This window comes from Panthera uncia, chromosome C2 (assembly GCF_023721935.1).
Source record: "Panthera uncia isolate 11264 chromosome C2, Puncia_PCG_1.0, whole genome shotgun sequence".
NCBI lineage: Eukaryota > Metazoa > Chordata > Mammalia > Carnivora > Felidae > Panthera > Panthera uncia.
The window spans coordinates 58,506,854-58,531,549 of record NC_064810.1 but is presented as its reverse complement, the minus strand read 5'-3'; the positions used below and the strand labels follow the sequence as shown (position 1 = coordinate 58,531,549).

General features: G+C 42.0%; 2 protein-coding genes across 2 annotated transcripts in view; one reads left to right on the top strand and one right to left on the bottom strand.

Annotated features, from left to right (window-relative positions):
• Nucleotides 1–16,466, top strand: part of CFAP44 (cilia and flagella associated protein 44) — a 133,635-nt gene extending 117,169 nt beyond the window's left edge. Inside the window, exons 28-34 of the mRNA XM_049629175.1 lie at nucleotides 2,774–2,884; nucleotides 4,709–4,839; nucleotides 6,118–6,234; nucleotides 7,262–7,463; nucleotides 11,191–11,351; nucleotides 12,556–12,690; nucleotides 15,870–16,466. Coding sequence (XP_049485132.1) covers nucleotides 2,774–2,884; nucleotides 4,709–4,839; nucleotides 6,118–6,234; nucleotides 7,262–7,463; nucleotides 11,191–11,351; nucleotides 12,556–12,690; nucleotides 15,870–16,061 — 1,049 coding nt within the window. The 3' untranslated portion in view covers nucleotides 16,062–16,466. The remainder of the gene's footprint in view (nucleotides 1–2,773; nucleotides 2,885–4,708; nucleotides 4,840–6,117; nucleotides 6,235–7,261; nucleotides 7,464–11,190; nucleotides 11,352–12,555; nucleotides 12,691–15,869) is intronic.
• Nucleotides 16,467–19,884: 3,418 nt separating this feature from the next.
• BOC (BOC cell adhesion associated, oncogene regulated) overlaps nucleotides 19,885–24,696 on the bottom strand; it is a gene marked incomplete at its 5' end in the record, with an annotated part of 35,791 nt that continues 30,979 nt past the window's right edge. Inside the window, 5 exons of the mRNA XM_049629174.1 lie at nucleotides 19,885–20,629; nucleotides 21,644–21,837; nucleotides 22,295–22,371; nucleotides 22,587–22,822; nucleotides 23,524–23,745. Of these exons, the coding sequence (XP_049485131.1) occupies nucleotides 20,442–20,629; nucleotides 21,644–21,837; nucleotides 22,295–22,371; nucleotides 22,587–22,822; nucleotides 23,524–23,745 (917 nt within the window). The remainder of the gene's footprint in view (nucleotides 20,630–21,643; nucleotides 21,838–22,294; nucleotides 22,372–22,586; nucleotides 22,823–23,523; nucleotides 23,746–24,696) is intronic.

Below are 24,696 nucleotides of genomic sequence, written 5' to 3'. Positions count from 1 at the left end.
AGTCAGTGGGTGGAAAATTACTAAGAGGTAGGGTAATTCTTTGCAAGACTGACCTAACAGGATTCTTACTGAAGCCTGGCCAGAGTAAAAAGATAGTGAAAGTAAGGAATAAGGAGGAATCTGATCAAATATCAAGAGTGTGGGGATTTTACTAAATTGATGCTGCAGGATTCTTGCTAAAACTGGACAAATGGGTCAATAGCCAAACCTATGGTCCACTACTTGTCAGAGAGAGGACTCAGAGGAACTTGACTCAAGTTTGGTCAAAGAAGAGAGTCTTTGTCAACTAACACCCCCAACAGGGGTTAGTGCAGGATCTCTAAAATCAAACACCTTAATATTTTTGCAGCAAGACAAATATTCACACTAAGTAGGTTAAATAAAGATTATAAATAGCATTACTTCAGGGAAGTTATGAAAATATTCTTTTCAAGGCACTCTGATTTAGTAATTGTGGACCTATAAAACCAAGGGTGTGTTAGGTACGTCACAGCATAAGCAGTTTGGCAGCTTGGTCTCAACCTTCTTTGACTCAATGCATTGAAATTAATTGCACAACATTCTTCAGGCATTTGAGCTTATGGTCTCTGCATCCTCAACCATTTATTTATTTTTTGTGTGTTTTTAATTGGTTATTTTATTTTGTAGAATTTTATTTATTTAAAAATAATTTTGGGGGCACCTGGGGGGCTCAGTCGGTTAAGCGTCCGACTTCGGCTCAGGTCATGATCTCACGGTCTGTGAGTCCGAGCCCCGCATCGGGCTCTGTGCTGACAGCTCAGAGCCTGGAGCCTGCTTCACATTCTGTGTCTCCCTCTCTCTCTGCCCCTTCCCTGCTCATGCTGTGTCTCTCTCTGTCTCAAAAATAAATAAAGATTAAAAAAATTTTTTTTTAAATAAAAATAATTTTTGATTGAAGTATACTTGACAAACAATATTACATTAGTTTCAAGTGTACAACATAGTGACTCTATGTTATACTCTGCTTGCCACAAGTGTAGCTACCATCTGTCACCAGACAACACTAGTACAGTACCACTGACAATATTCCCAATGCTGTACCTTTCGTCTCATGACTTATCATCCATAACTGGAAAGCCTATACTTTCTACTCCCATTCACCCATCCCTCTGGCAACCATCAGTTTGTTTTCTCTATTTATGGCTCTGCTCCTGCTTTTTTTTTCTTAGTTCATTTGTTTTTGTTTTTTAAATTCCATTTATAAGTGAAATCACATGGTATTTCTCTTTCTCTGACTTACTTCACTTAGCATTATGCCTTCTAGTTCCATCCATGTTGTTGCAAGTAGCAAGAGCTCACCTCTCTTTTATGGCTGAGTAATATTCCATTGTGTATATATGTGTGTATTGATGGACACTTGGGTTGCTTCCATATCTTGGCTATTGTAAATAATGCTGCAATAAATGTAAGGGTGCATATATCTTTTTGAACTAGTGTTTTCATTTCCTTTGAGTAAATACCCAATAGTGGAATTACTGGATCATATGGTAGCTCTATTTTTAATTTTTTGAGGAGTCTCCATACTGTTTTCCACAGTGGCTGCACCAATTTGCATTCCCACCAACAGTGCAAGAGGGTTCCTTTTCCCCTGCATCCTCACCAACACTTGGTATTTCTTGTCTTTTTGATTCTAGCCATTCTGACCAGTGTAAGGTGATACCTCATTGTGGTTTTGATTTGCATTTCCCTGAAATATGAGTGATGTTGAGCATCTTTTCATGTGTGTCTGTTGGCCATCTGTATGTCTTCTTTGGAAAAATACCTATTCAGGTTCTCTACCCGTTTCTTAATCAAATTATTTGGGTTTTTTTTTTGTTTTTTTGTTTTTTTTTTTTTGGTGTCATAGAAGTTCCTTATATATTTTGGATGTTAACTCATTGTTTATATCATTTGCAATATCTTTTCCCATTCACCGTGTTATCTTTTTGTTTTGTTGATGGTTTTCTTCACTGTGCAAAAGATTTTTATTTTGGTGTAGTTCCAATAGTTTATTTTTGCTTTTGTTTCTCTTGCTTTAGGAGGAATATCTAGAAAGATGGGGGTTTTTTGCCAGTGTCAAAGAAATTACCTCCTATATTTTCTTCTAGTAGTTTTATAGTTTTAGGTCTCACATTTAGGTCTCTAATCCATTTTAAGTTCATTTTTGTGTATGGTATAAGAAAGTGCCCCCCCCGTCCCCCCCCAAAGAAAGTGCTCTAGTTTCATTCTTTTGCATATATCTGTCCAGTTTTCCCAGCGCCATTTGTTGAACAGACTGTTTTCCCCATTGTCTGTTCTTCTCTCCTTGGTCACAGATTGATCATATAAACGTGGGTTATTTCTGGGCTCTGTATTTTGTTCTCTTGATCTAGGTGTCTATTTTTCTGCCAGTGCCATGCTGTTTTGATTATTATAACTTAGTAGCATATCTTGAAACCTGGGATTGTGATACCTCCGGTTTTGTGCTTTTAAGATTGTTTTGGCTATTCAAGGTCTTTTGTGATTCCATACAAATTTTGGGATTATTCATTCTAATTCTGTGAAAAATGCTATTGGTGTTTTGATAGGCATTGCACTGAATCTGTAGATTGCTTTGGATAGGATTGTCTTTAACCATTTTAAACTCTTCCAAACATATTGACTAAGTGCCTGATTTCTCTGTTATTTTCCTAATGACCAACTCATTGGAAAAAATACTTTTTTTTTTAAATCTGGGATTTAGCTTAACACAGGAACTTCTCTGCTTATTAACAATGCCTTCCTCTCAATTTAGATGAAGAAGAAGATAGTGATGAATCAAGTGAAGAAGAATCCAGCCTAGAGAGTGATGAAGATGAGTCTGGATCTGATGATGAGGTTTTTGATGATTCTATTTGCCCAACAAGTAAGTTGGAAAAAGCCATGTGTTCTCTGTGAAATGTGGAGATGGATTGACCATACCAAGGGGGTCCTTTTTTGGTTTCTCAGTTGTCTCATAATAAAATTTAAGGCAAGACTGGTTTAAGTTGTATGAAGTATAGTCAATGATTATTTATTTATTTTTTTGGCTCTCTGGATGATTTATTTTCTTTTCCCTTAGGCAGCCATTAATTAATGACAAATAATTTGCAGATAATTTATAGTTTATTCACAAATTATGCATCAATTTTCATTTTATAGAGAAATGATCAATTGTACTGTGTGTGTATATATATATATATTTTTTTAATTTTTTTTTTCAACGTTTTTTATTTATTTTTGGGACAGAGAGAGAGACAGAGCATGAACGGGGGAGGGGCAGAGAGAGAGGGAGACACAGAATCGGAAACAGGCTCCAGGCTCCGAGCCATCAGCCCAGAGCCTGACGCGGGGCTCGAACTCACGGACCGCGAGATCGTGACCTGGCTGAAGTCGGACGCTTAACCGACTGAGCCACCCAGGCGCCCTGTGTGTGTATATTTTTAATGAAGCTTTCCCATTTTGACAAACCCATTCAAATTTTCTTTTTTTACTTTTATTTTTAATTTAGTTTATTTTTAACTTATCAATATATCATGATCATTATTTTTTAAGCCTATTTTTGTTTTTTTAAATGTGAAATTTATTGTCAAATTGATTTTCATACAACACCCAGTGCTCATCCCAACAGGTGCCCATTCAAATTTTCATATTTAAAATCTGCTTTGTATAAGGGTACTTTGTACCAGTTTTGTGGAGACACTTAGCAGTTTATATTCACTGTTTTCCCTGGTAAAAGCAGTCTGAAGCAGCTAGACCAATATTCTTACAGTCTCAATAGATGAATAGTCCAGTGCAGGAAAAACAGTTTCTTTTTGGTCTGAAATTTGTCTTCCTAGCCATTTTATATAAATTTTAAAGTTTCATTTCAAATAAAGTTTAAATCTTGTTTTAATGTTGTAAACAAGAGACTTCCTAAAATCACATGCATGAGTGAAATAGAGTTCAAAAGATTAAATACAACTTCTTTTACAGCAGGATTAAACGGTCTGAAAAAAGTCTCACAGCTCATCTATTAGTGGTGGAACTAGGGTCAGAACTAAGGTTTCTAAATTCTATTGTAATACTCTTATTTTCACATTCTTTATCTATTGCTTGGTGTATAAATGTGGCTGTGATGTGATATAGTGGAAATTAATAGATAATGTGAATCCCACTGTGTCACATATCAGTTACATGACCTCTCTGAGACTTAGGGTCCTCACCTATAAAGTAGGAACAACAGTTTCTACCTTGCAGGGGCCTATGAGCTTTGAGTGAGATAATGTGCATAAAGGGCTTAAAAGAAAGCCTGGCTCATAGTACTGCTCAGAATGTCAATACTGTATCATAATTGCTATCATGATTACTTATACTATTAATAATTTCCACCTGGAACAATGGAGCCCTAAGTGTAGTCATTATTAATTCTTTATTTTTAAGTTTATTTATTTGGGGGGGGGGGGGACAAAAAGAGAGAGAGAGAGAGAGAGAGAGAGAGAGAGAGAGTTCCAAGCAGGCTCTACACTAACACCATGGATCCCAAAGTGGAGCCCAATCTCATGGACCATGAGATCATGACCTGAGCCAAAAACAAGAGTCAGATGCTTAATCAACAGAGCCACCCAGGCATCCTGGTCATTATTAATTCTGAAGCTCCAAAGTCTACACTTCTAAACTTACCACATTCTGTAGCAATGGGGCTTCTTTTTAATTTTGACTGTCTTTTCAGATTGTGATGTGGGTCTTTTTGAACTGGCCCTTCAACTTCGAGAGAAAAGGCTGGACATTGAGGAGTCCTTAGTTGAAGAAAAGAAAATTATCGATAACCTCAAAAAGGAATATGATACACTATCCAAAAAAGTATGGTTGTGTGCCTACTTGTTTATCCTTTCCCAACATGCTGTTTTTGTCCTTCCAGCTGCAGTACTGCCATGTCATAGCAATGACCTAAGTTAGGACTTCTCTCCAGAGAAGAAACATTTTAAGTATTACATTTTAAGTGTTTCCTCTTCAAGTGTATTTGTGGTGGCAGCTGTTGCTCTTTTGAAGACTGGATTCCTTTATCTAAATCACTGACCTCTAAACTTTTTTTAATGTTTATTTATTTTGAGAGAGAGAGAGTGCATGTGCACATGTGTGCCTATGAGTAGGAGAGGGGCAGAGAGACAGAGGGAGAGAGAGAATCTCAAGCAGGCTCCATGGTGTCTAGGGGTTTAAGCCCACAAACCATGAGATCATGACCTGAGCTAAAAGCAAGTCAGATGCTTAACCAGTGGAGCCCCCCCCAGGCATTCCTAAACTTTTGTTTACTACATACTTCTATATGTAAAGAAAATTGTGGAGCATGTATCCCCACAATAAATGTACATTTATTTACAAATTATATTCATGAATTACTGTACTAATATATTTTGTACATTAGATAACATTCACAAACACAGAAATGAAAAAGAATAAGATAAAAATAAATGGGAATGGAAACTGGTCTTTCTGTACCCTATTACATCACTTTGTTGACCCTCTGGGGTGCGTGCATCCCATGTTGGAGACCATGCAGCTAAACTGGTATAATTATGTTGAGGGATGTCCGCCTTATTTGCTCATTTTCCCTCTTAGATACTCTTTTCTAGAGACACATCGCTTAAATCATATTCACAAATATTTTTAATAGATTGTTTCTCCTCTTGCAAATAGGAAATAATTTGGAGGATTTTCAAGTTTTTTAAATGAAGAACATGCTTTATGAATGCTTTAGTTAGTAGTTTTGTTGCTTTAAATGGGCTTTTTTCCTTTCATATATTGAGGTCATTATGGCCAAAAGAGATTCCCACCATTTTGACAAAGACATTCCATGCCAAGTGCTGCTTTTCATGCAGCAAATAAAGGGAGATGAGGATAGGCCTTCTGAATTTGTATTCACAACACCTTTACAACCTTGGGGATATAGGAATGATTGAAAAAGTGGTGTGTATCATGACTTAGCAGAAAGAAAATAACATACATTTCTGGGCTGCAAACTGGGATCATTCATTTAATCACAGCCCAGGTCCTACTCATCTCCCAAGATGTCCTCCTTTATCACCTGAGGTATGTGTTTGCTGGTTCTTGCCCACATTTCACACATGGGGCTTTCCACAGGTAAAAATTGTGGCAACTAATCTGAATGCAGCAGAGGAGGCCCTGGAAGCTTACCAACGAGAGAAGCAGCAGCGTCTGAATGAACTGCTCGTTGTGGTTCCCCTCAAGCTCCACCAGGTGATGGGTCTGGAGTGGATGCCCCACCCCATCTGAGCAGAAAAGCCACCACACCCAGGCTTTTCCAGGAAAGATTCACAGATCACTAGTGGGAAGAAGTGCAGTCCTTTGCCAAGAATTCTGTCTGAATAATGACACCCTAACTTTTCTTATCCATTCTCAGATTGTTATGAAAGAGTAATAGCCAAACACAGGTATTTCCCTATGGCCCATTATCACTTCAAAAGTCCAATTAATTGTTTCAGTCTGATGAAATGAGCAGCCTATGACTCAATTTTTTTTTAATTTATCTTTTTAGTTTATTTATTTTTCTAGTAACCTCAAACCCAATGTGAGGCTTGAACTCACGACCCCAAGGTCAAGAGTTACATGCTCTTCCGAGCCAGCCAGGTGCTCCGAATAGCCAGCCTATGACTTAAGAAAGAAACGTCTTAGAAGTTGAAATCTTGGATCTTGTGTACAGGTCACTTTTCACACCATCTTTAAGTAGACAAGAACTAATGGTGCAAGAATTATCTTAACAGCTGCTTGTTAATGAGGAAGGGCAAGACAAAAGAAAAACGTCCTTTTTCTTTTTTCCCTCTTTGCCCATTTCCACACTCTATTTGAATTACAACTTACATTTAAATGCAAAGATACATATCAGAGAAAAGGCCTATCAGGTCTTTTGTCAGGTAAAGAGGGAAAGCTGTATTTTAGAAGGGAAACCTTATATCAGCCTCACATACATTTTGTGTAACCTGACCCAAACTAGATTAGCCATATAAAGCAATTTGTCTAATATCCCCACCCTGAAATCCTTGTTCCTTGGTTATGCAGTAGACATTAGGCATAGTCTGTGGGAAGATTTGCTGTCTCTAAAGGGACATAATGTGGCTTACCATCTGAAGGCAACTTCCTGCTTTCCTTTACTCAGTAGTGGGAATGATAGAAGTCCAAAGGCAATGACCTAAAACAAGGGACAGAGAAGGAAGTGCTTTCTGTGATCTTACATTTAATTCGGTCTTTGTTTTTGTTTGTTTGATAGATAGAGCATATAGTGTTTGGAGAAATACCTAATGATCTTTCTGGAACCTTGGTCTTTTCTAACCATTCCTTGGGACGGCTGCAAGAGCGAATCAGACAGCTTCATGAGGAAAATTCCAAGCAGCAAAAACTCAACAAAGAATTCCGGGAGAGGCGTAAACAGCTTATCCGAGAAAAGAGAGAGATGGCAAAAACTATAAGCAGTGAGTAACTAAGCCCATGGTTTATCTAGCACTATCTATTGATAAGAGAAGGAACTATTAAGTGACCATCTCCAACTCTGAAAACAGTAATAATCACAGAATCAGAACCACTGAGAGCAAGGAAACACCTTCTCGTCTTCCTAGCTGCCATCTCTCCTCCTATCGCTGAAGCGTCCCCCTCTTGTTTTAAAAGAATGAGTCTTTTATCATAGAAACTATTTCTCTTAAGTTTAAAAGGTTTTTTGCATGATGAAATATAGAGTAACATGGTAACTGTGTGCTAACAACCAAGCTTAAGAAATTAAAACATGGAAGGGACAACTTAATCCCCTTCTCTTTCTGATACTATCTGCTATCCCCTTCCCCAGGGTCAACTGGCAGGTAAGTACACATGCATATCTATGTATCCACACATAATATATGGAATCTTGTGCATGTTTATAACTGTACTATATTGTTCATATCATTTTTCAGTTCACTTTATTAAACCAATTTTTGAGAGGTATCCATATTGCTATAGATAATTTATTCACTTTAACTGCTGCTACCATATTCCATTATAGGACTTGTAAAGAATTTATTTCTTCAATCTTCTGTCGATGGATATTTGGGGTATATCTATTTTTTGTGATTACGGAGTTAGAGTAAACTTTCTTGTACACCTCTCCCTGCCCATGTGAGAAGGTGAATCCCCAGGACCGGGGTCTCTGGTTTGTAGGGGGATTATGCATTTTCAGCTCTCCTATATATTGCCAAGTTGCCCTCTAGGGTGGTTGTACCATTTTATCTCACTCCTGCCTCTCTCCTCTTCCCCAGCACTGTGTGAGAATTGTCTAGACTCTTCTCAGGAACATTTGATGCTGTCAAGTGTTAATATTTTTTTGCCAGCCTTGTGGATGTTAAATTGTGTTTCACTGTGGTTTTTATTCATGTTTCCTGGATTCTGGTGAGGTTGAACATCTTTGCATACATTTATTGCCATTTATTTGTGTTTCCTTTTCTGTAAATTGTCTGTTATATACTTCGCCTATTTTTTACTTCTATTTCTTGTTTTCTTATTGATTTTGGGGAGTTCTTTCTGTATTCTGTCTTTGTCCATTAAGTGCATTTCAAATTTCTTCTAGTTTGTGAGTTGATTTTTTTACTTTGTTTAGTGTATCTTTTTTGGGATATAGACATTTAAAATCTTAATATAGTTAATGTTATCAAAGTTTTTTTTTTTTTTGCATTGTGTCTATGTGTAGGTCTTAAGAAATCCTTTCCTGTTTTGTGATCATATTTTGTCTACGGTTTCCTCTATTACTAGTGTTCTTCATATTTGCATTTTTAATCTATCTGGAGTTAAGGTGGTTACTATAAGATGTACAGTATAAAGAGTACTATCCTTTAAAAAATACTTTTTGTCGTATTTGATATATGGAACATGAGTGTAAGTTGTGAATTTTCCAACTTTAAAAATAACAATATTGCCAATACTTTACTACTTTAATACCACAGAACTGTACAGTTGAAAATGATTAAAATGATATGTTTTTCTGTTGTGTATTTTACCACATTGGAACTATATTTATATTTTTTAATTTGAAAAAGAAAAAATGGGAAGACTATGGTGGTCAACTGGTCAACCAATCCAAGTTGCTTGGATTTGTAGAGGCCAGTTTCCAATGAGTGTTGATGGTTCTGCCTTCATGGGTGGCTGGATTATAAAATTAAAAAAAAATACACATTAAGACTCCAGGTTTAAATAACACTTATTTGAGACACAGAGTTTTCTTAGGTGTAGGCCTTCTCATGTACTTCACATTCCTCTGGCTTCTGTAGCTCATGAATATTGTTTATATTTGAAAGTGCTATTCATCAAACCAAGGAATAAGCTAGTATAAAAACAAGGAAAGAAGCTTGTTTCCCTTTGGGTAACTCTCAGTTTGGGAAAATTGTGAAGATGAAATGAGGTATTCAAATTTTCAGAATGTGAATGGAAATAAAAGGGAATAATCTGTGTGATATAAGGTTTTTCAGCAACTTTCAGTTCTTCTCTCACCCATCCCCCGGCCCATTTTCTGAAAAGCAAGTTGTGAGTCTGATTAAAGACTGATCTGAATCTGAAAGTAGAACTAGGAATGGGTTCCTTTTCTGTAAGCCAGCAAGCAAAGGCTTAACAGTGATGAGAAACACCACAGTTGGCTTGTTGTTGCCTTCTTTCCTCCCCAGACCCAATGGGCAAGAAGAGGGGAGTCTAGAACATGGTGATGGGAAGAGGTAAGTTCATTCACTCCATTCCAAGGATGACACAGCTCTAAGCCATGGGGAATGCATGTGGTAAATATTCCAGAAAGTTTTATGTCTCTAGTGAACACTAGCTGGCCTGAGTAGGAGAAAGGCATAGGCTGGTTCCACAGAGAGAATGGCAAGGACCAGAGTCCGTGTCCTAGTACATGAGGCTGTCCTGAGAAAGGGCATTAGCTGAAGGGAGTCAAAGTTCTTACTGAGAGGCCAAGCAGGCAGCCACAGGCTAGCACACATGTGCAAATGTTCTAACCTTAATTTTTGTATCAATGATTATCATGACCACATTACACAAGTCACTGGGAACCCTACTCACATAGAAGTGAATAACCCCTCCCTGGATAGGGCACAATGGCAGCCGTGGTTACACCATTATATTCAGTCATAACAATGATACCAGAATACAAACTTCTGCACTGTAGCAGAATTGTATCATCTCATTATACTTTCGAGCCTTCAGATTTAGGGGACAGTCTGGTGACTGAGAAAGTCTTGTTACAAGATTTTATTTTCTGGGGGAGCTCAGACCCCACAAATGGAATTTTCTCCAGATGTTCCAGTGTTCTCATGTTGAGAAAAGGCAGTAAACAAAAGTAAAATATATTGCATGTTAGATGGAAATCATTGCTAAGAAGAGAAATTAAGAAGGAATTGAAAGGAGAGTGCTCAGGTGAGTAGGGGCCAGGAACTGCTCCCTGGAAACATGGCTTACCTGGTAAGGTGTGGTTTTCCCTGGTTAGAGGATGAAGACCTGCTCTTGGTTACCACTTCAGGACTGAGTGTATTGGAAATGAGCCTTTTACCCATCTCACAACTTGCTTTCAGAAAATGGGCTGGGGAGAGGGAGCCATGTGGTTATTTGGGAAGAGCATTTCAGTCAGTGGGAACTGAGAAGGAGTGAGCCTGGAATGTTTGAGAAGCAAACAGGAGGCCAGTGTGTCTGCAGTTAATGAGGAGAGAAGTATAGGGCAGGAGGTGGGGAGAGATCACAGGGGCAGGACAGACCTTGTAAGGCCTCATGAACCACTGCAGTGACTTTAATTTTTACTTGGAGTAGGATGGAACTTTTCCTCTAAGTGCCTGCTCTGTTTCTAACACTAGATGCTATAGAGATCAGTAATTAAAAAAAAAAATCTGAAGCATCTCTAGTCTAGTTGGGGCCCATTAACAGTCTGCGGAGGGACACCTCATAGCATGTAAGCCAGCGGGGAAAGCTGAGTCTGCTTTACACAGGATTTTCAAGTAGGTGAAAACACAGGAATGGGCATTGTAGGTGAGCAAAGGAGCAGGTAAAGAGTCACAGGAAAAATCAACTGGTAACATAAAATCCTTTACCATCCTCTTGCAAAAGTTGTTCTATAGAATGTTGTTGTTACTGGTATTGTTCATTTAATAACCATGAAACTACTGAACAACCTAAGACAGTGATGTCTTCTTTTAGAAATGGAAGAAACGGTCCGTCGGCTAATGATCAGCAAGTTTGGCCGTGTGATAGACCTAGAAGCCCTTCAGACACTTTCTGTGAATACAATGCTTGAAGAGCTAAAGATCAAAAAACTTCGAAAGGAGCTATCAAATGCAAAGGAAATGAAGATGTGGGAGGTAACGGATGGGAGGACAGGTGACCCAACTTGGTCGAACTTGGGTTGAGGCAAGAAATGCTGTCAGTGGTTCCCGTGAAACATCTGTGCAGCCAGAGATGATTCTGTGAGCCCCACTTGGCTCCCCCATGATATTAAGCCTGTCTTGCATCCTTACCGTTCATTTAGTTTAAGGGACTTGCCTATCTTTTGCTAGTGAAAACACCAGCACTGGGTTTTGGGGTCTTAAGTACATGGACATACGATGACAAAATGGCATGGATGATTACAAAGATGCCACTTTGAGGTCTACATTAATGTATAAATATATGTTCTGGCAGTGTTAGAGATGGAACTGCTCTGCTCTGAGGGTCCCAATTATATTATTCCCTATTGCTTTTGCATGCTCTTAGTATCTGGAAATTAGAAAACATCTCTAAGTAATAAATTCTATAACCAGGTATGGACTATTTAGCTGGTAGGATCTTAGAAGATGTTAATGCCTACATTGTTGCCTGAGCTATGAGATGAGGCAGTGCCCCAGTTATAGCCAGATTCAAACACAGGAGCTTTTATAAAAATTTGCAAGTCCCCAGATCACTGTGACTTCTCCAGTTTCCAGTTTTACCTCATCCGTAGACAGGGTAGGAGAAGAGGTTCCTAGTGCTATCTTGTCTCATCTTTGCTATCCAAGATTCACCACAATGCTTTGAAGAAGCAAATTACTGGAGCGTTCATGTCAATGGGACTGGTTCCTTTCAGGGGAATGCTGGAGATAATAGGGGCAATCTAAAATAATTTTTTGAAGCAGTAAGAGAACAAAGAAAGCCATTAGGGGACCTATGGCCATTCAAGCTGGCTACCTTGAGGATCATGGGCCGAGACTGGGAAAAGAACAGTATATGAGAGCTTGCTGTTTCAATTAATGTTCTTCCTTTTAAATAATGAATAGCAGCATTCAGTATGCACACTCATTTCATTCTTCAACAATAAAGCGGTATCTATCTTATTTTTACCTACTTTGATCCTTGAGCATACCTACATTCTGCTTTTCTCTAATCAAACCACAGACAAAGCAGTTGGCCCAGGTTGCATCTTAATATTGATTTCTGATTAAATTTTTCCATATGCATGTTTGTTGAATGGTTTTGACCAAATCTGGACATGCATTTTTCTAATTCATCTCTTATTCACTTAATCCATTTTGCATCTTCCTGCCCTGGCAGGAAAAGATTGCTCAAGTACGATGGGAGCTGATGATGAAGACAAAGGAACACACCAAAAAGCTTCATCAGATGAATGATTTATGTACCGAAAAGAAGAAACTTGATTCTCGATTGAATACACTACAGAACCAGCAGGTATGTTACTTCTTTTCAGACCCTTTATCAGAGTTGGGGAAACTCTATAAAGGAACTATTCACAAGACTATCAAGTACTGGCATTTAAACAAATTTTGATCTCAAGACCACGTCCAGCCCACCTGGGTCCCGGAGAACATGAAGTTGCTGGTACCTACTATATAAGTGAGTCTGAGGGACTGGCTTTATTGTATGCCATTTGGGTGCCGTGAATTTACATATGTATTAACCTATGGGGTTTGCCTTGGCCCTGGTGAGATGAGATTTAGGTACAAATGACACCAATATAATCCCTAAATTTGGTGTTAAATACCCATTTCCAATATTTATTTCATTTGATTTAAAGTGGGTATCTTTAATTGTAGGATCTCACATTACTTTATTAAAACACTTGTTACTTTGTATGGCTTTCACCTTGTTCTTACATAATTCTTATTCAGCCTGACATAATACATAATATATGGTAGATAACTCTTATTTAATACAGGTTCACCTGATTCAAGGTTCACCTAGGTGAGGTACCCTCTAGCAACCTAACACATACATGACATATTTTGATTTTTTAAATGCTTTTTATTTTTTAAAGTTTTTTATTCAATTTTGAGGCGGGAGGGGCAGAGAGAGAAAGAGAGAATCCCAAGCAGGCTCTGCACAGTCAGCATGGAGCCTGATGTGGGGCTGGAACTCACCAATCACGAGATCATGACCTGAGCTGAAACCAAGAGTCAGACACTTAACTGACTGAGCCATCCAGGTGACCCATAGGACATATTTTAATATATATGTCATATTCTTATAATAGTATCTGCAAAAATGCCCATTGTTTCTCTTGGTTTTCTTTGTTTTGTTTTCTTTAAGCATACTGGAAATGGTTTAAGCCAAGGGCTCTCCAAGTGTGTTCACCTGAAGAACAGTGTCAACATCACCTGGGGAATTTGCTACAATTGCAGATTCTTGGGCCCCATCTGCAGATCTACTGAATCAGCAGCATTGGGGGAGGCGCCCAGCCAACTACATTAACAAGCCTTCTAGATGATTCTGATGCAGGCTAGAGTTTAAGAATCACTGGTCCAAGCACAAATCTAGAAGAAAGAATAAGAGGACTTGGGAGGCTAATAATTGGAGATTCAGTATGAGAGGATGACTGGAATCTGAGTATCAAGGGCCATTTAGCCACGCAAGACTTTTTGAGTGAAGAACAAGATAGTGTTCCAGAAGGTTAATGCCTAAACAAGACCTTCACAGAATAAGCAGTCATAAACATTTTGTTGACTTTATGTGCTTTGATAAGTCTAGACATGTTGGACAGAAAAGAGTTTGAAGAGTTTGAGTAGAAGATTGGTTGAATGGGAAAGGAAATTAATAGTATATGTCTCTTTACATAGCATATACATATCTTTATATACATATTTTTACACATAGGTATACATACAGCAATAAAGTAATACATTGTACATGTAAATGTACATTCTCTTTACATAAGCTGTCTCATACTACTACTCTCAAAATATTACTTTCCTAAGCTCAGAGTAGTTAAGTAACTAGCTCAGAGCTAATGCATGGTGCTTAATTTCTTGGTTTGCTTTTTTGTTTTTGCATGGTGCTTAGTTTTTAAACCAAGGACTGTCCACCTCCAAAGTTGACTCCATTACTATCATTCTTCCAACAATCTAGGCATGAATTGGGATATATAGATGGCAAGAACAAAAAAGTGTCAGAGGACATTTCAAAGTAAGAATAGCCATACTTTGAGTGGATATGGTGAGAAAAATGAGGGAATGTTAAGGTGACTTCAAAGTGACTATGTGGGGTAACACCAGGAGTGATGACAGCATGAGCTGGTGCATAAGTTTAGCTACAAGTGGCCCAAAGCCCTCATGGAGAGTAGCTGAAAATAGGGGCTCTTTTCCTCACTTAACAAGAAGTTTGGAGAAGACATCTGAGGGTTTTAGGCTTAGTGGATCTGTAACACCAGGGCCAATACCTCTGATTCTTTGTGATTCTTTGAAGTTTCCTTCAAAGTCACATGATGGCTGCCTCAGCTCAAAGCTTCACGTCCGAATGCAAATGTCAGCCTTTCAGGTCCCTTTCACTAAGAAAGCAAGTGTTTTCTGCTTATATCCATGTGGCCACCCCTAGATGGAAGAGAAACTGGGGAACGCATATTTAGCTTTTATAGCCCATAGAGTGAAGGTGGGCAGGGGAGAAGAGGCAGAAGGTATTGGGTAACAGTAACCCCCACTTAGCTATGAAGTGAGTCCGTAGAGGTAATGGACAAAGCATGGGCTTTTGGCTTCCGGTAACCCAGTTCTCACCCTGCTTCAAATCCTTAGGAATATAGTGACAAGGCCCAGTTTAATGAATCTCTTGGTCTAGTGTCCATATCTGTGAACTGGAATAACAGCTTGTTCAGAGTTGTGAGGGGTACATGAGATAGCACATGGAAAGCACTGGGCACAGAGTGGACACTAGAGAATTGCTATCTTCCTCCCTTTAATGTGCCTTCAAAGTCTATTGAGCCCATACTTCTATAACAAACTCTGGGACGAGTGGTGGGTAGTGAGATCGAGGCCCGCCGGCCTTCTCTCTTACAGGCACAGGATCTTGCAAGACAGGCATCAAACAGGCATTTAGGTTGAACCATATGAAACCGCTACTTTTTGAATCCTAAAAAAAGGAGTCTCAAATAGAAGTTTCAGAAGGTTCAATGTCATAGTCACAATGATATATGAAGGATGTTCTGAAAGAACATAGAACAAGAAGTCTTTATCTAGTCCACAGGATAAAGGCCTCCCTAAAAGTGATGTCTGAAGCATGAGCAGGAGTTGGCTGGACAAGGGGAGGAGTCAGATGAGGAAATAGAGATTTCCTTTTTGGAAAACAAAATATAGGCTGTATAAAAAAAGGAAGTGCCTTGTCTTTCATGGTTGCAGTGCTGAGCCCTCCTCAGTAGGAATGATGGATAGCTAGCTTAATGGGACTTGCATTTTAACAGTTACTCATTAGGCCAAAGAAACACATTTCTAATGGTGGAATTTCAGTGGAGGACTTGAAGGCCCCTTAAATTAAGGAGCAATGGTGTTTAAATGGATGGTAGGGTCTGCACTACTAACATTAGGATGGGGAATTTTTCACACTCCAAATGATGCTTAAAGCAGGGAGGTGTTTTCTTTCAACAGGGCAATGCCTTCCAGGGCCCTCGGAAAGCAGACATTGTGGCAAGAAAGAAGGTCACTGAACTGATCCAAGTCCAGGCAGAAAGGATCTTGGCCTTAAAGGAAGAGATCGCTCTTTTGCGTAAGAAAGGTGGTTTTATCCTCCCACCCATTCAGCCTCCACAAGAGAAGGAGATGAAGCCCATGGGCCTTTGAGTTTGCTTTTTTCTCCAATACATCCCAGATTTCTGACATACAACTTACCAGAGAAGTTCCTTGCTGCCTGCAGCAATCCTATTATTTTAAAGTCTTATCTAAAAGTCTAAGACCAGAGCCAGTTATATAGTATGAATAATTTTTCTCCAATTTGGTTAGCTTAGCACAGATGACCGCAGCCAACATCTTATTTCCCATGGAACTGAACCATTTTAGATCTGTTTGGAAACTACTGGATTGAATATGGAGTCTCAGAGAAGGCTGTATCTCAGCATCTGCGATATATCCTGTTTTGGGAAATTTGTTTGGTTATCTGAATTTTTAGCCATCAGCAAGGAAAAACTAGCAATTTGTGAGAAAATCTGTGTTTTTCAATCCTTGGAAAATAAACTCTGATGTTAAGTATTCTCTGAGAGGATGAAAAAAGAAAAGCACAAACTATTCTGCCAACAGTATTTTAGCATAAGAAATGCAAATTAGGATTCTGACATTGTTAACTTCACAGAGCAGTTATTTGGGAGCTCAGGATGCAGGAAATGCAGACAGACAGAACAGATCCCTCTGGATTGGCAGGAAGCAGGAGACTGCCCAGCTTCCTGAATCACCCCTCGCGTCAGCAAACTCCTCAGCTCTGAATGGAGAAGAGCGGGTTTTGCAAAATGGTCAACAAGGCGGCTTTTCTCTGTAGATGTTTGCAGCTCTAACAGTATTCTAGGTATGCCCATAGCTTCTCATGTCCTATGCCATTTTTCCTATTTCTGATGTAGATCCAGAAGTAAGGAATGATTACATAACGCTGAAAGACCATCTCTAACAATCACTTTTGATTGTGCATAATGTTCTGAACTAATTTGAGGAGTGTCCTTTTCCGTTTGGGGGTAAGTGGTAATGGGAATGTATGGCTGTACCCATCTAAGAATGATGTGATATTTGGATTCCCATTAGTAAGAGGGAGAACATAGCACTTTAGATCCAGTGTTCTGTGGGTCCATGTTAATGAGCTATCCCATTGAGCTGTCCCAGAATAGAAGTTGGTCACAGAGAAGGAACAGTGAGGAAGGCAGTATTGCATCCATGCAGATGGATCAGCAACATCAAATCTTCCTAACCTGCGACTAGCCTGATCTGTCTCCCAAATTAGATAGGACTCCTTTCCTTTCAAAGATTCTTTCATGTTCCTATTTAAGAGACACGAATAGTCTGTGCTTATTGTCTGTGGGGTAGTAGCTTATCTACTGGAGAGCACCCTCCATCATTTTCTCTGCTGTATGCCCTAAACTGTGTGCGCCTTTCAAGCATTTAAAAAGTGCTACTCGTGAGGGTTTTACCTGTTTACTGATGCATGAAAATTTCTCCCCCAGACATTGCTTAAAACTGCTTATCTCACCCAGTTTCTGAGGGTCAGGAATCTGGGAGCTGCTGAGCGGGCTGTTTTGGGCATGGAGTCCCTCAAGAGGTTACGGTCAAGCTGTGAGTTGGGGCCGCAGCCATCTGAAGCTTGGCTGAGGAGGCAGGGCTCCTTCCAGCCTCACTTGCTTGGCTGTCTGGCTGCGGGCTTCCGCTCCTCACCCAGCTACCACAATGAGCAACTGCCTGGATCAAGTGCTTGGTCTCCGAGGAGACGCCATGCCCTAGGTGGTAGTGAGGGCCAGGGGAAGTTACGTAATTTCCTGGGCCTCATTTTATTATCCAACAAATGAAGGATTTGGATAAACTCTAAGTCTCTTTCCCATTCTGAAGTTCTGTGATTCTAACTGCAGCAAGAATGACTTTAGAGTCTGTGGGAGAGCCATGGCAAAGATTCCATGACTTTTTCGACTCTGTAAAACCAACCAGGATCATTACCGTTTTTCCCAAATCAAACTGGACTAAACCATCACTAAGTCCACAATATTCAGGCTTTTATCCAGTAGGCAGTAGAGTTAACCCTCAGTTTTTATTTTGAATTGGACAAGACCTATAGCTAGCTTTAGTTTCATTTCTACTTGACTCCAGACTCAGTCTTGAATCTATAGTTATGTATAGCATCGGAGTCTTTGGGAAGTTCAGCTTCAGCTGTGGGTGAATAACTTTCCATTCACTCCTGCTTCCCTGATCGAACGGTTCTCTGCCTCTGCCTCTGTCTCAGAAAAGGCTGCCTTATTTCTGAGAGTGAGGCCAAAATCTGTCCACACTGAGTCCAACTGCCCAACTGTCCATTGCCAATGTAACTTGGCAATTTTGAACCCTCATCCATAGTACCATCACAAACCAAAACTGGGAGAAAAAGCAGCTATAGAGCGCAGCCCCTCCATCACAGTTACCCACTGCTGCTCAGTCTGGCTGTCTTGTCACAGAGGACGGCCATGCCTGGAGAGGCCTGTCGGCCCTGGGCGGGGCTCTGCACCCCTACCAGCGCCTGCCCTCTAGATCTTACTCCTCCTTTAGTAAATTATACAGCCTTTGCGGACTGAATCAGACTTCTAAAAGGCACTATAATAATTAACCTGAAGAAATAGATATTGAATTTCAGTGTATTTTATAAGCTACTTCATTTTCTAGGCTACAATTTAGAGGCCTCACAGCCTTTCCTCTTTTCCTGCAGCTGGCTGAGGTAAATACACATATTTCTCTCACTTAATGTGCCTTGCAAGTGTTTTTTCTTTCCTAGGACTTTTTTGGGGAGCTAAAGTCATTCAGTATTGTTATGGTTCCAGGGCTGCATAGAAAGCAATTTTATGTATCACTTCCATAAAGTTCACCAAAATTCACTTTGACAGCTATTTGGGATCATCAAGGAGAGAAAAAAAATTAAGCCACTAAGCTAGGAGGTGAGTTACAGTCCAGATCTGAGAGGCCCTGGACTGAGTAAAGATGGAGAGCACTGGCTCTGTCCCACTCTGGGAAGTGACTTCTATGTCCTCAGTGAAGGTTGTGGCTGAACTTACATGCTAGTTCTTCTATCATTTCCATGTTCCTTATAGGCCTTCACTTTGTTTCTTAAAATATTTTTTAAATACAGCTTTTCTGAAGATCATGTTGCATCTCGATGAGAGCTCTTTATCCAATTTAGCTATTGGATGGAAAAAGCATGCAAGCTAAGAGCAGGCGCACGATTTCTTCCGGCCAGCAGAGGGTGCGCTTGTCCTAGAATCTTGTCTCTCCCTCTGGCATCTACTAGAGCGTGGGGAGTCTGGCTCTGGGACTCTTAACCAGATTAAGTGTCTCAAGCCGCATTTCATCTGTAACTTACCTTCAATCTAGAAAATACTTTTCCCTCACGAGAACAATGGGAGTGCTAGCGCTTTCACTGCAAAGCTTCAGCCCCCATCTAGTGCCAGTTGCACGTATCAAGGTTGGTCCCAGGGTTGTACAGAAAGAAGTAAATCTTGACTCCCTGGTTGTTTAAAAATTAACTCCTCTGGCAATGTTGGTCTATTGTAGGAAAGAAGGAAAGCGGATCTTATCAGGCACCACGCGTGCATGTGCAGCCTAGCACTTAACTAAATGGTATTTTGGAGAAAGTAGTCTTCCACACGTATCTATAGAGAAAAGAGAAGTTTCATTCCTCCGATAAGACCAAAGCCTCCCCTCGAGTCCAGTCAGTAAGAGACTGCGAATCTGTTTCTCCTTGCCTCCTTCACACAATTTCCCTCTTGGACGAAACACTTACTGACACAGTATTTTAAAAGACAAAAAATGAAACGTCTCCTACCTCTTCCAGATCTCGGCTCTGTCTTGACAGAGCTAAAAATGTCACGAGTGGAGGTTTTCTTCAAATATTCAAAAAGTGTATCCTAATGTTTAAAGAGGATGCTGACTCATATGTGACTAAGCTGAGCGGTACAGGGAAGACTAAACATTTATTTAGAAGTTACAGTGTTTGTTTTTACAGAGATATGCTGCCACAGATTGATTCTGGAAGGTCTGTTAATGCTTGTAGGACTATACACATCTTAGTCCATTCTCGTGGGCATCTTCTGAAAACATCTCCTGTAGTACCAGCTCCAGCCGTCTTCACCAGTGTCTCTAGCCTGTGATAGCGGGGCCCTTGCTTTTCCTTCATCGTTGTCACGAACAGTGTGCTAAGATTCTTCCTTCCGCAAGCTTCTCTGGGGGCCTTCTGCAGCCTCCTGGGCAGCGACAGAGGCTCTAGGGAAGGGCTGCCTTCTCAGTCTATGTTACTCTTTCCTGGTTGAATCCTGTATTGGGGCTTCTTTGATTCCCTTCTCATACCTCAATGGGTAGGATTCCCTACATCTCTCCAGAATTATAAAAACACATGTACATTTATTTACAAGTGCATAAATATATAAATATGACTATTATAGAAAAATAAATACCAATTTTCTGTCTCTTTTTAAAAACAATATATAGTCTTTCTGGGATATTGGTTTCTGCCTAAATTGTAGGAGGTGGTGTTTCAAAAGATACATGCAATGGTGGGCTGGGGGAGAGCCGTATCCCGAGCTCCTGCCCTGTGTAGGCTCCTTTGGGGTGCTGGGAACACCAGTCTCCACCACCCACTTGGCAGGAGTTAGGACTGTCCACCTCTTCAACTGGGACAAGGCCCAAGCAGCACGGGGGCCCTGAGGGGAGAGAAAAGTGGGAAACATTAAAATCCAGACTGATCAGGAATCAGTGCTCAGTGGTACTGGGTCAGTCTCTCTCTGTGATGGGAGTTGGTTATACTACCCCTAAGAGAAAGACAGAAACAACTGTGACAATGACATTTATGCTCCCTCTAAGGTCTCAGAGACATGGGGTGGGCCACTTGTTGCCCATGTCCCACCTACACATTTCAGTGGTGGGACCACAGAGACTCTCGACTACTTAGCCTGTAACCTGGGGTGGATGAAGTCAGCTGAGCCATGAAATGTGGGAGAGAGCCCTGTTCTTTCCAGATTCAAGTGGCTAGTCTACCTGTATGGTAGGATTTCTGGGCATAATCCCACCCCAGATGGTGTCCAGTTTTGATGATGCCGGTCTTAGAATTTTATCTCCCAGAGACGGTGTCTAGGATCTGCATGCGAACGGACCATTCCTACCATGGAAGCTAAGAAGCGTTAGCCAACGGAACCAGCCTCACTGCAACCAGCGTGTGCTGATTCCCAAGAGCCTGGCACGAGGGAAGATGGTAGGACAGGGGTCATGCATGGAGGCTCATGGAGAAAAAGTTCTGTGGAAGCAGAGTTATGATGATGTGAGAACTCGGCTTCCTAATGACTGATATAATCTCATTCCTTAATTAAGAGACAAGACCCAACAGAGCAAGGTATTTGGGGTGATTAGGGAACGCCTCTTGGTGTGAGGAGAGGCAGCTGGAATTTGTGAATGGTCGTGAAACGCAAGACCGAAAGGGCTTCTTTCTCTGAAATGGGAGCGTGTTCTCTTCTCGGCCTTTGAGGATACAGCTTGCCAAGATGGACGTGGACCCAGCTGGTTCATCCGCATGGATCTGTGGGGCTGTGTCTCCCCCACAGAAAAACTGTGGATGACTCTACTTCAGGCCACCTCTCTAGGACACTTCTGGGTTGTGGATGCCTGCCTCCCTCAGGTCATTCCCAACCTCGTCAATTTCCAGCCCTGCCCCTGGCGCCAACCTTGGTGAAAAAGAGGGTCCCACGTTGCTTCCAGCCCAGGACCCTGGGGTACGCTCCTCATGCCTGACTGGCCTGTGGGGGCGGGCTGCTCCTGGAGGTGGTGACAGTCTTGGTGGGGCTGGAGCAGCTGGTGAGTGGAGTCATCAGGCAGTGTATATAAGAAAGAGCCATCCTCTGGGCTAGACTTGGGACCCCTGCAGGCACGAGACCAGATGGAGAGGTGAGGTGGGGGTGGAGTAGGCCTGTATTCCCAGTGCCTGGCTGCTGCCCTGAGGCTGGTCAGGGCTCAGATGGGGCAGGGACTAGTGCCCTTTGAACACGAAGATGTTGTCGTATCACAACTTCTCTGGGTGATTCTAGTCTATTTCCATTTTATTCCATGCAAGTCCTGAGTGCATGAGAAGACATGCAGTCAGGTGTCCAGAGGCCTGGGGACAAAGCCAACTCCATGTGTGCAACTCTGGCCTGCCAAGTGAAGGACAGATTTCTGGAGGCCAACCTATGCCTCAGAGCAGAAAGGGCATTATAACTGCAAACACAACACCTTGAGAAGAGTCCAGCTGAGCAGGTTGTCAGATGTGGGTCCCCCGTCTCCTCTCAGTGACTGAGGTTGGGTTTGAGGGGAAGGCAGGGATGGGAGGGTCCAGTTACCTAGGAATCTGGTGACTGGGGGGGTCATATCCAGTGCCAAGAACGGTCTGCTTCAGCAGGCTGCTGGGGTCATCCCGCTGCTCAAAAGAAAGAGTAACGAAAAGGTCACATCACAGTCCGAGTAACTTTCCTGTTCCGTGTTCAACAGAATGAGCTGCTCCTGACTAAAGAAAGCCAGACACAGCAGCCCAGGATTAAAGAGTAGGAGGGAGGGAGCCCCAGGAGGCAGCCCCCCACCAATGCCCCCGTGTGGGCCCACACCTGTTTGTCTGCGTTCCCAGGACTACGTTACCTGCCGAAGCGCCCCTGGGCAGTGTTGCTGAGGTTTCAGGCCTGGGTAGCCCATGGCAGCGGCAGGGCAGCCCCTGTTCACATGGATCCCATTGGCACAGGCCTGTCCACTGGTGCCACTGAGGTAGGGCTGCCCACTGGCTCGGTGGCCTGGGAGTCCTCCCAGTGGTACCATAGTGTATTGGCAGGAGGAGGACAGAAGGGCACTTCGAGGAAAACCCAGGTCTGTTGTATGTTCTGGAAGGACAGAAGGACAGATGTATGCTTAGGCCAAGGAAGCTCAAGGCAGCCTCCAATACCATAGAAATCTCAGAAAATTTCTGACCACATAGGGATGAAAATATTTTCTCTCAGAACATATTCTTCCAGTCACCCACTTCTCCTAACATCTAGATTCTTTTCTTCATTGGGGAGAAAGGTGAGGAGATAGAGGGGCACAGGTTTGGGGAAGGAAGCGGTGAGCCAACAGAAGAAGCAATGTTTGAATGAGACAAGCTGGCCCGATGTGTTGTCATCTGAAGCAGAAATTAGCAACAGGACAAGAGGGAAAGCTCAAGGCATCTACAGACCGAGAGAGGGGGCAGGGAAAGTGTGGGGTGCATTTTCAACTTGAGCAAGTGGTCAGAACAGCAGCTTCAGAATTTAAAAGGAGTTGAAGCCAGACAAGTACTGAGTTCCAGAAAAGAGGGGACAGACCACTTTCCACTTCATACTTTGCATCCACCAGGGTCCATGAGCTGGGAGGAAAGGGCCCAGACTTGATGTATTCTTATCTCTCCGAGCTCTGTGGGGGACCCAGGAGCTTATGCTCTAGTGCATGTGAAGCAGGGCATCTCCAACCTGCCCTGGGTGGAGGCCTCCTTGGCCTCTTGGGAGGCCCCCTCCTCCCCTCCTCCCCTCCCCAGGCTCCTTCCCCTTGGTGCTGAAGGGTCACTCACTTTGCTTAGACCAGGCCCTCCACAAACAGAAGGGGATGAAGGCGACGATGATGAGGACGACAGAACCCAGGACGACCCCGACAATCAGGTAGGGCAGGTCGCTGGAGCGTGCCACCATGGCCCCGGTGCCCACTGGCCGTTCTATGGTTTCAGGGGGTGGCAGCTGAGGTGGGGCCAGAGTCGGGGGTGGGAGCCGACCAGGATGGCCAGAAGACTTCCGGGCTGTAATTGTGAACAAGACACTTCAGCATCGATTCCTTCACATTTCTCTCACAACAAACAGGAAACATCAACAGACCTGATTCCATGGGTGTGGGAAATGGGGTCAAACTCATAAGGCAGGGCCTCAAAACTCTGTATTAGATGAGTGTGGTATCCAAGCTCAGCTTTGAACTGGCCTCTGATGGGAAATTTGTTACTGCAGAAGGCATCTGAACCTTCTACTTCAAAATACAACCCAAACACTGGTCTCAGAATGGGTCTTCTGGGCAGAAAAGGTATAGGGCTTTTCTCAAAGAACAGCTGGTGAACTTTTGGAAGAAAATCTAAAAACAGGATGCATGAAACCAGCAAAATAACTGGGAATGGAAGATCCTACCCATGGTTTTGCTATTCCTGGGCAGATTAAGGGATGCAAAGTGCCAAGTCTGAGCCTGGGCCTAGAGCAAGGAGATGGAGGGACTCTCTAGCACAGCCGGTAGTTGGGAAACACCAACTCAGTGACAAGACGGTGACTCCTCCTCGGCGTTGTGCTATTGTCAGGGTGTGCCTGACCTTGAGAACTCCCTTTCAGAGCCATCTTCCCCCTGGGTTCTCCCACAGCACAGGCGGTGACTTCCCGCTACCTCTCCGAAGGCTGCTGCTTACATTTTTCTGTCTTCTCAGATCTGCGAGGGTTTCTAATCCCTTCCAGGCTCTATCCTGTATTCTGTTCTGTTCCTATGACTTCAGCCTGTGTCCCAGTGACTGCCAAATACTCCAGGGCCCTCCCCTGCTGGGAGACCTGCTTCTCTCTCAGCATCTCGGAAGAATCTGCTGCAGGAAGTCACCAAATGGTTCCACCTTGTTCCTTTCTTGTGGACTCTGCTTCTCTTCTGGCTTCCCCAGTTCAATAAATGGCAATATCACCCATGTGTACATTATGCCGGACACCTCATGGTTTGCTTTGAACTC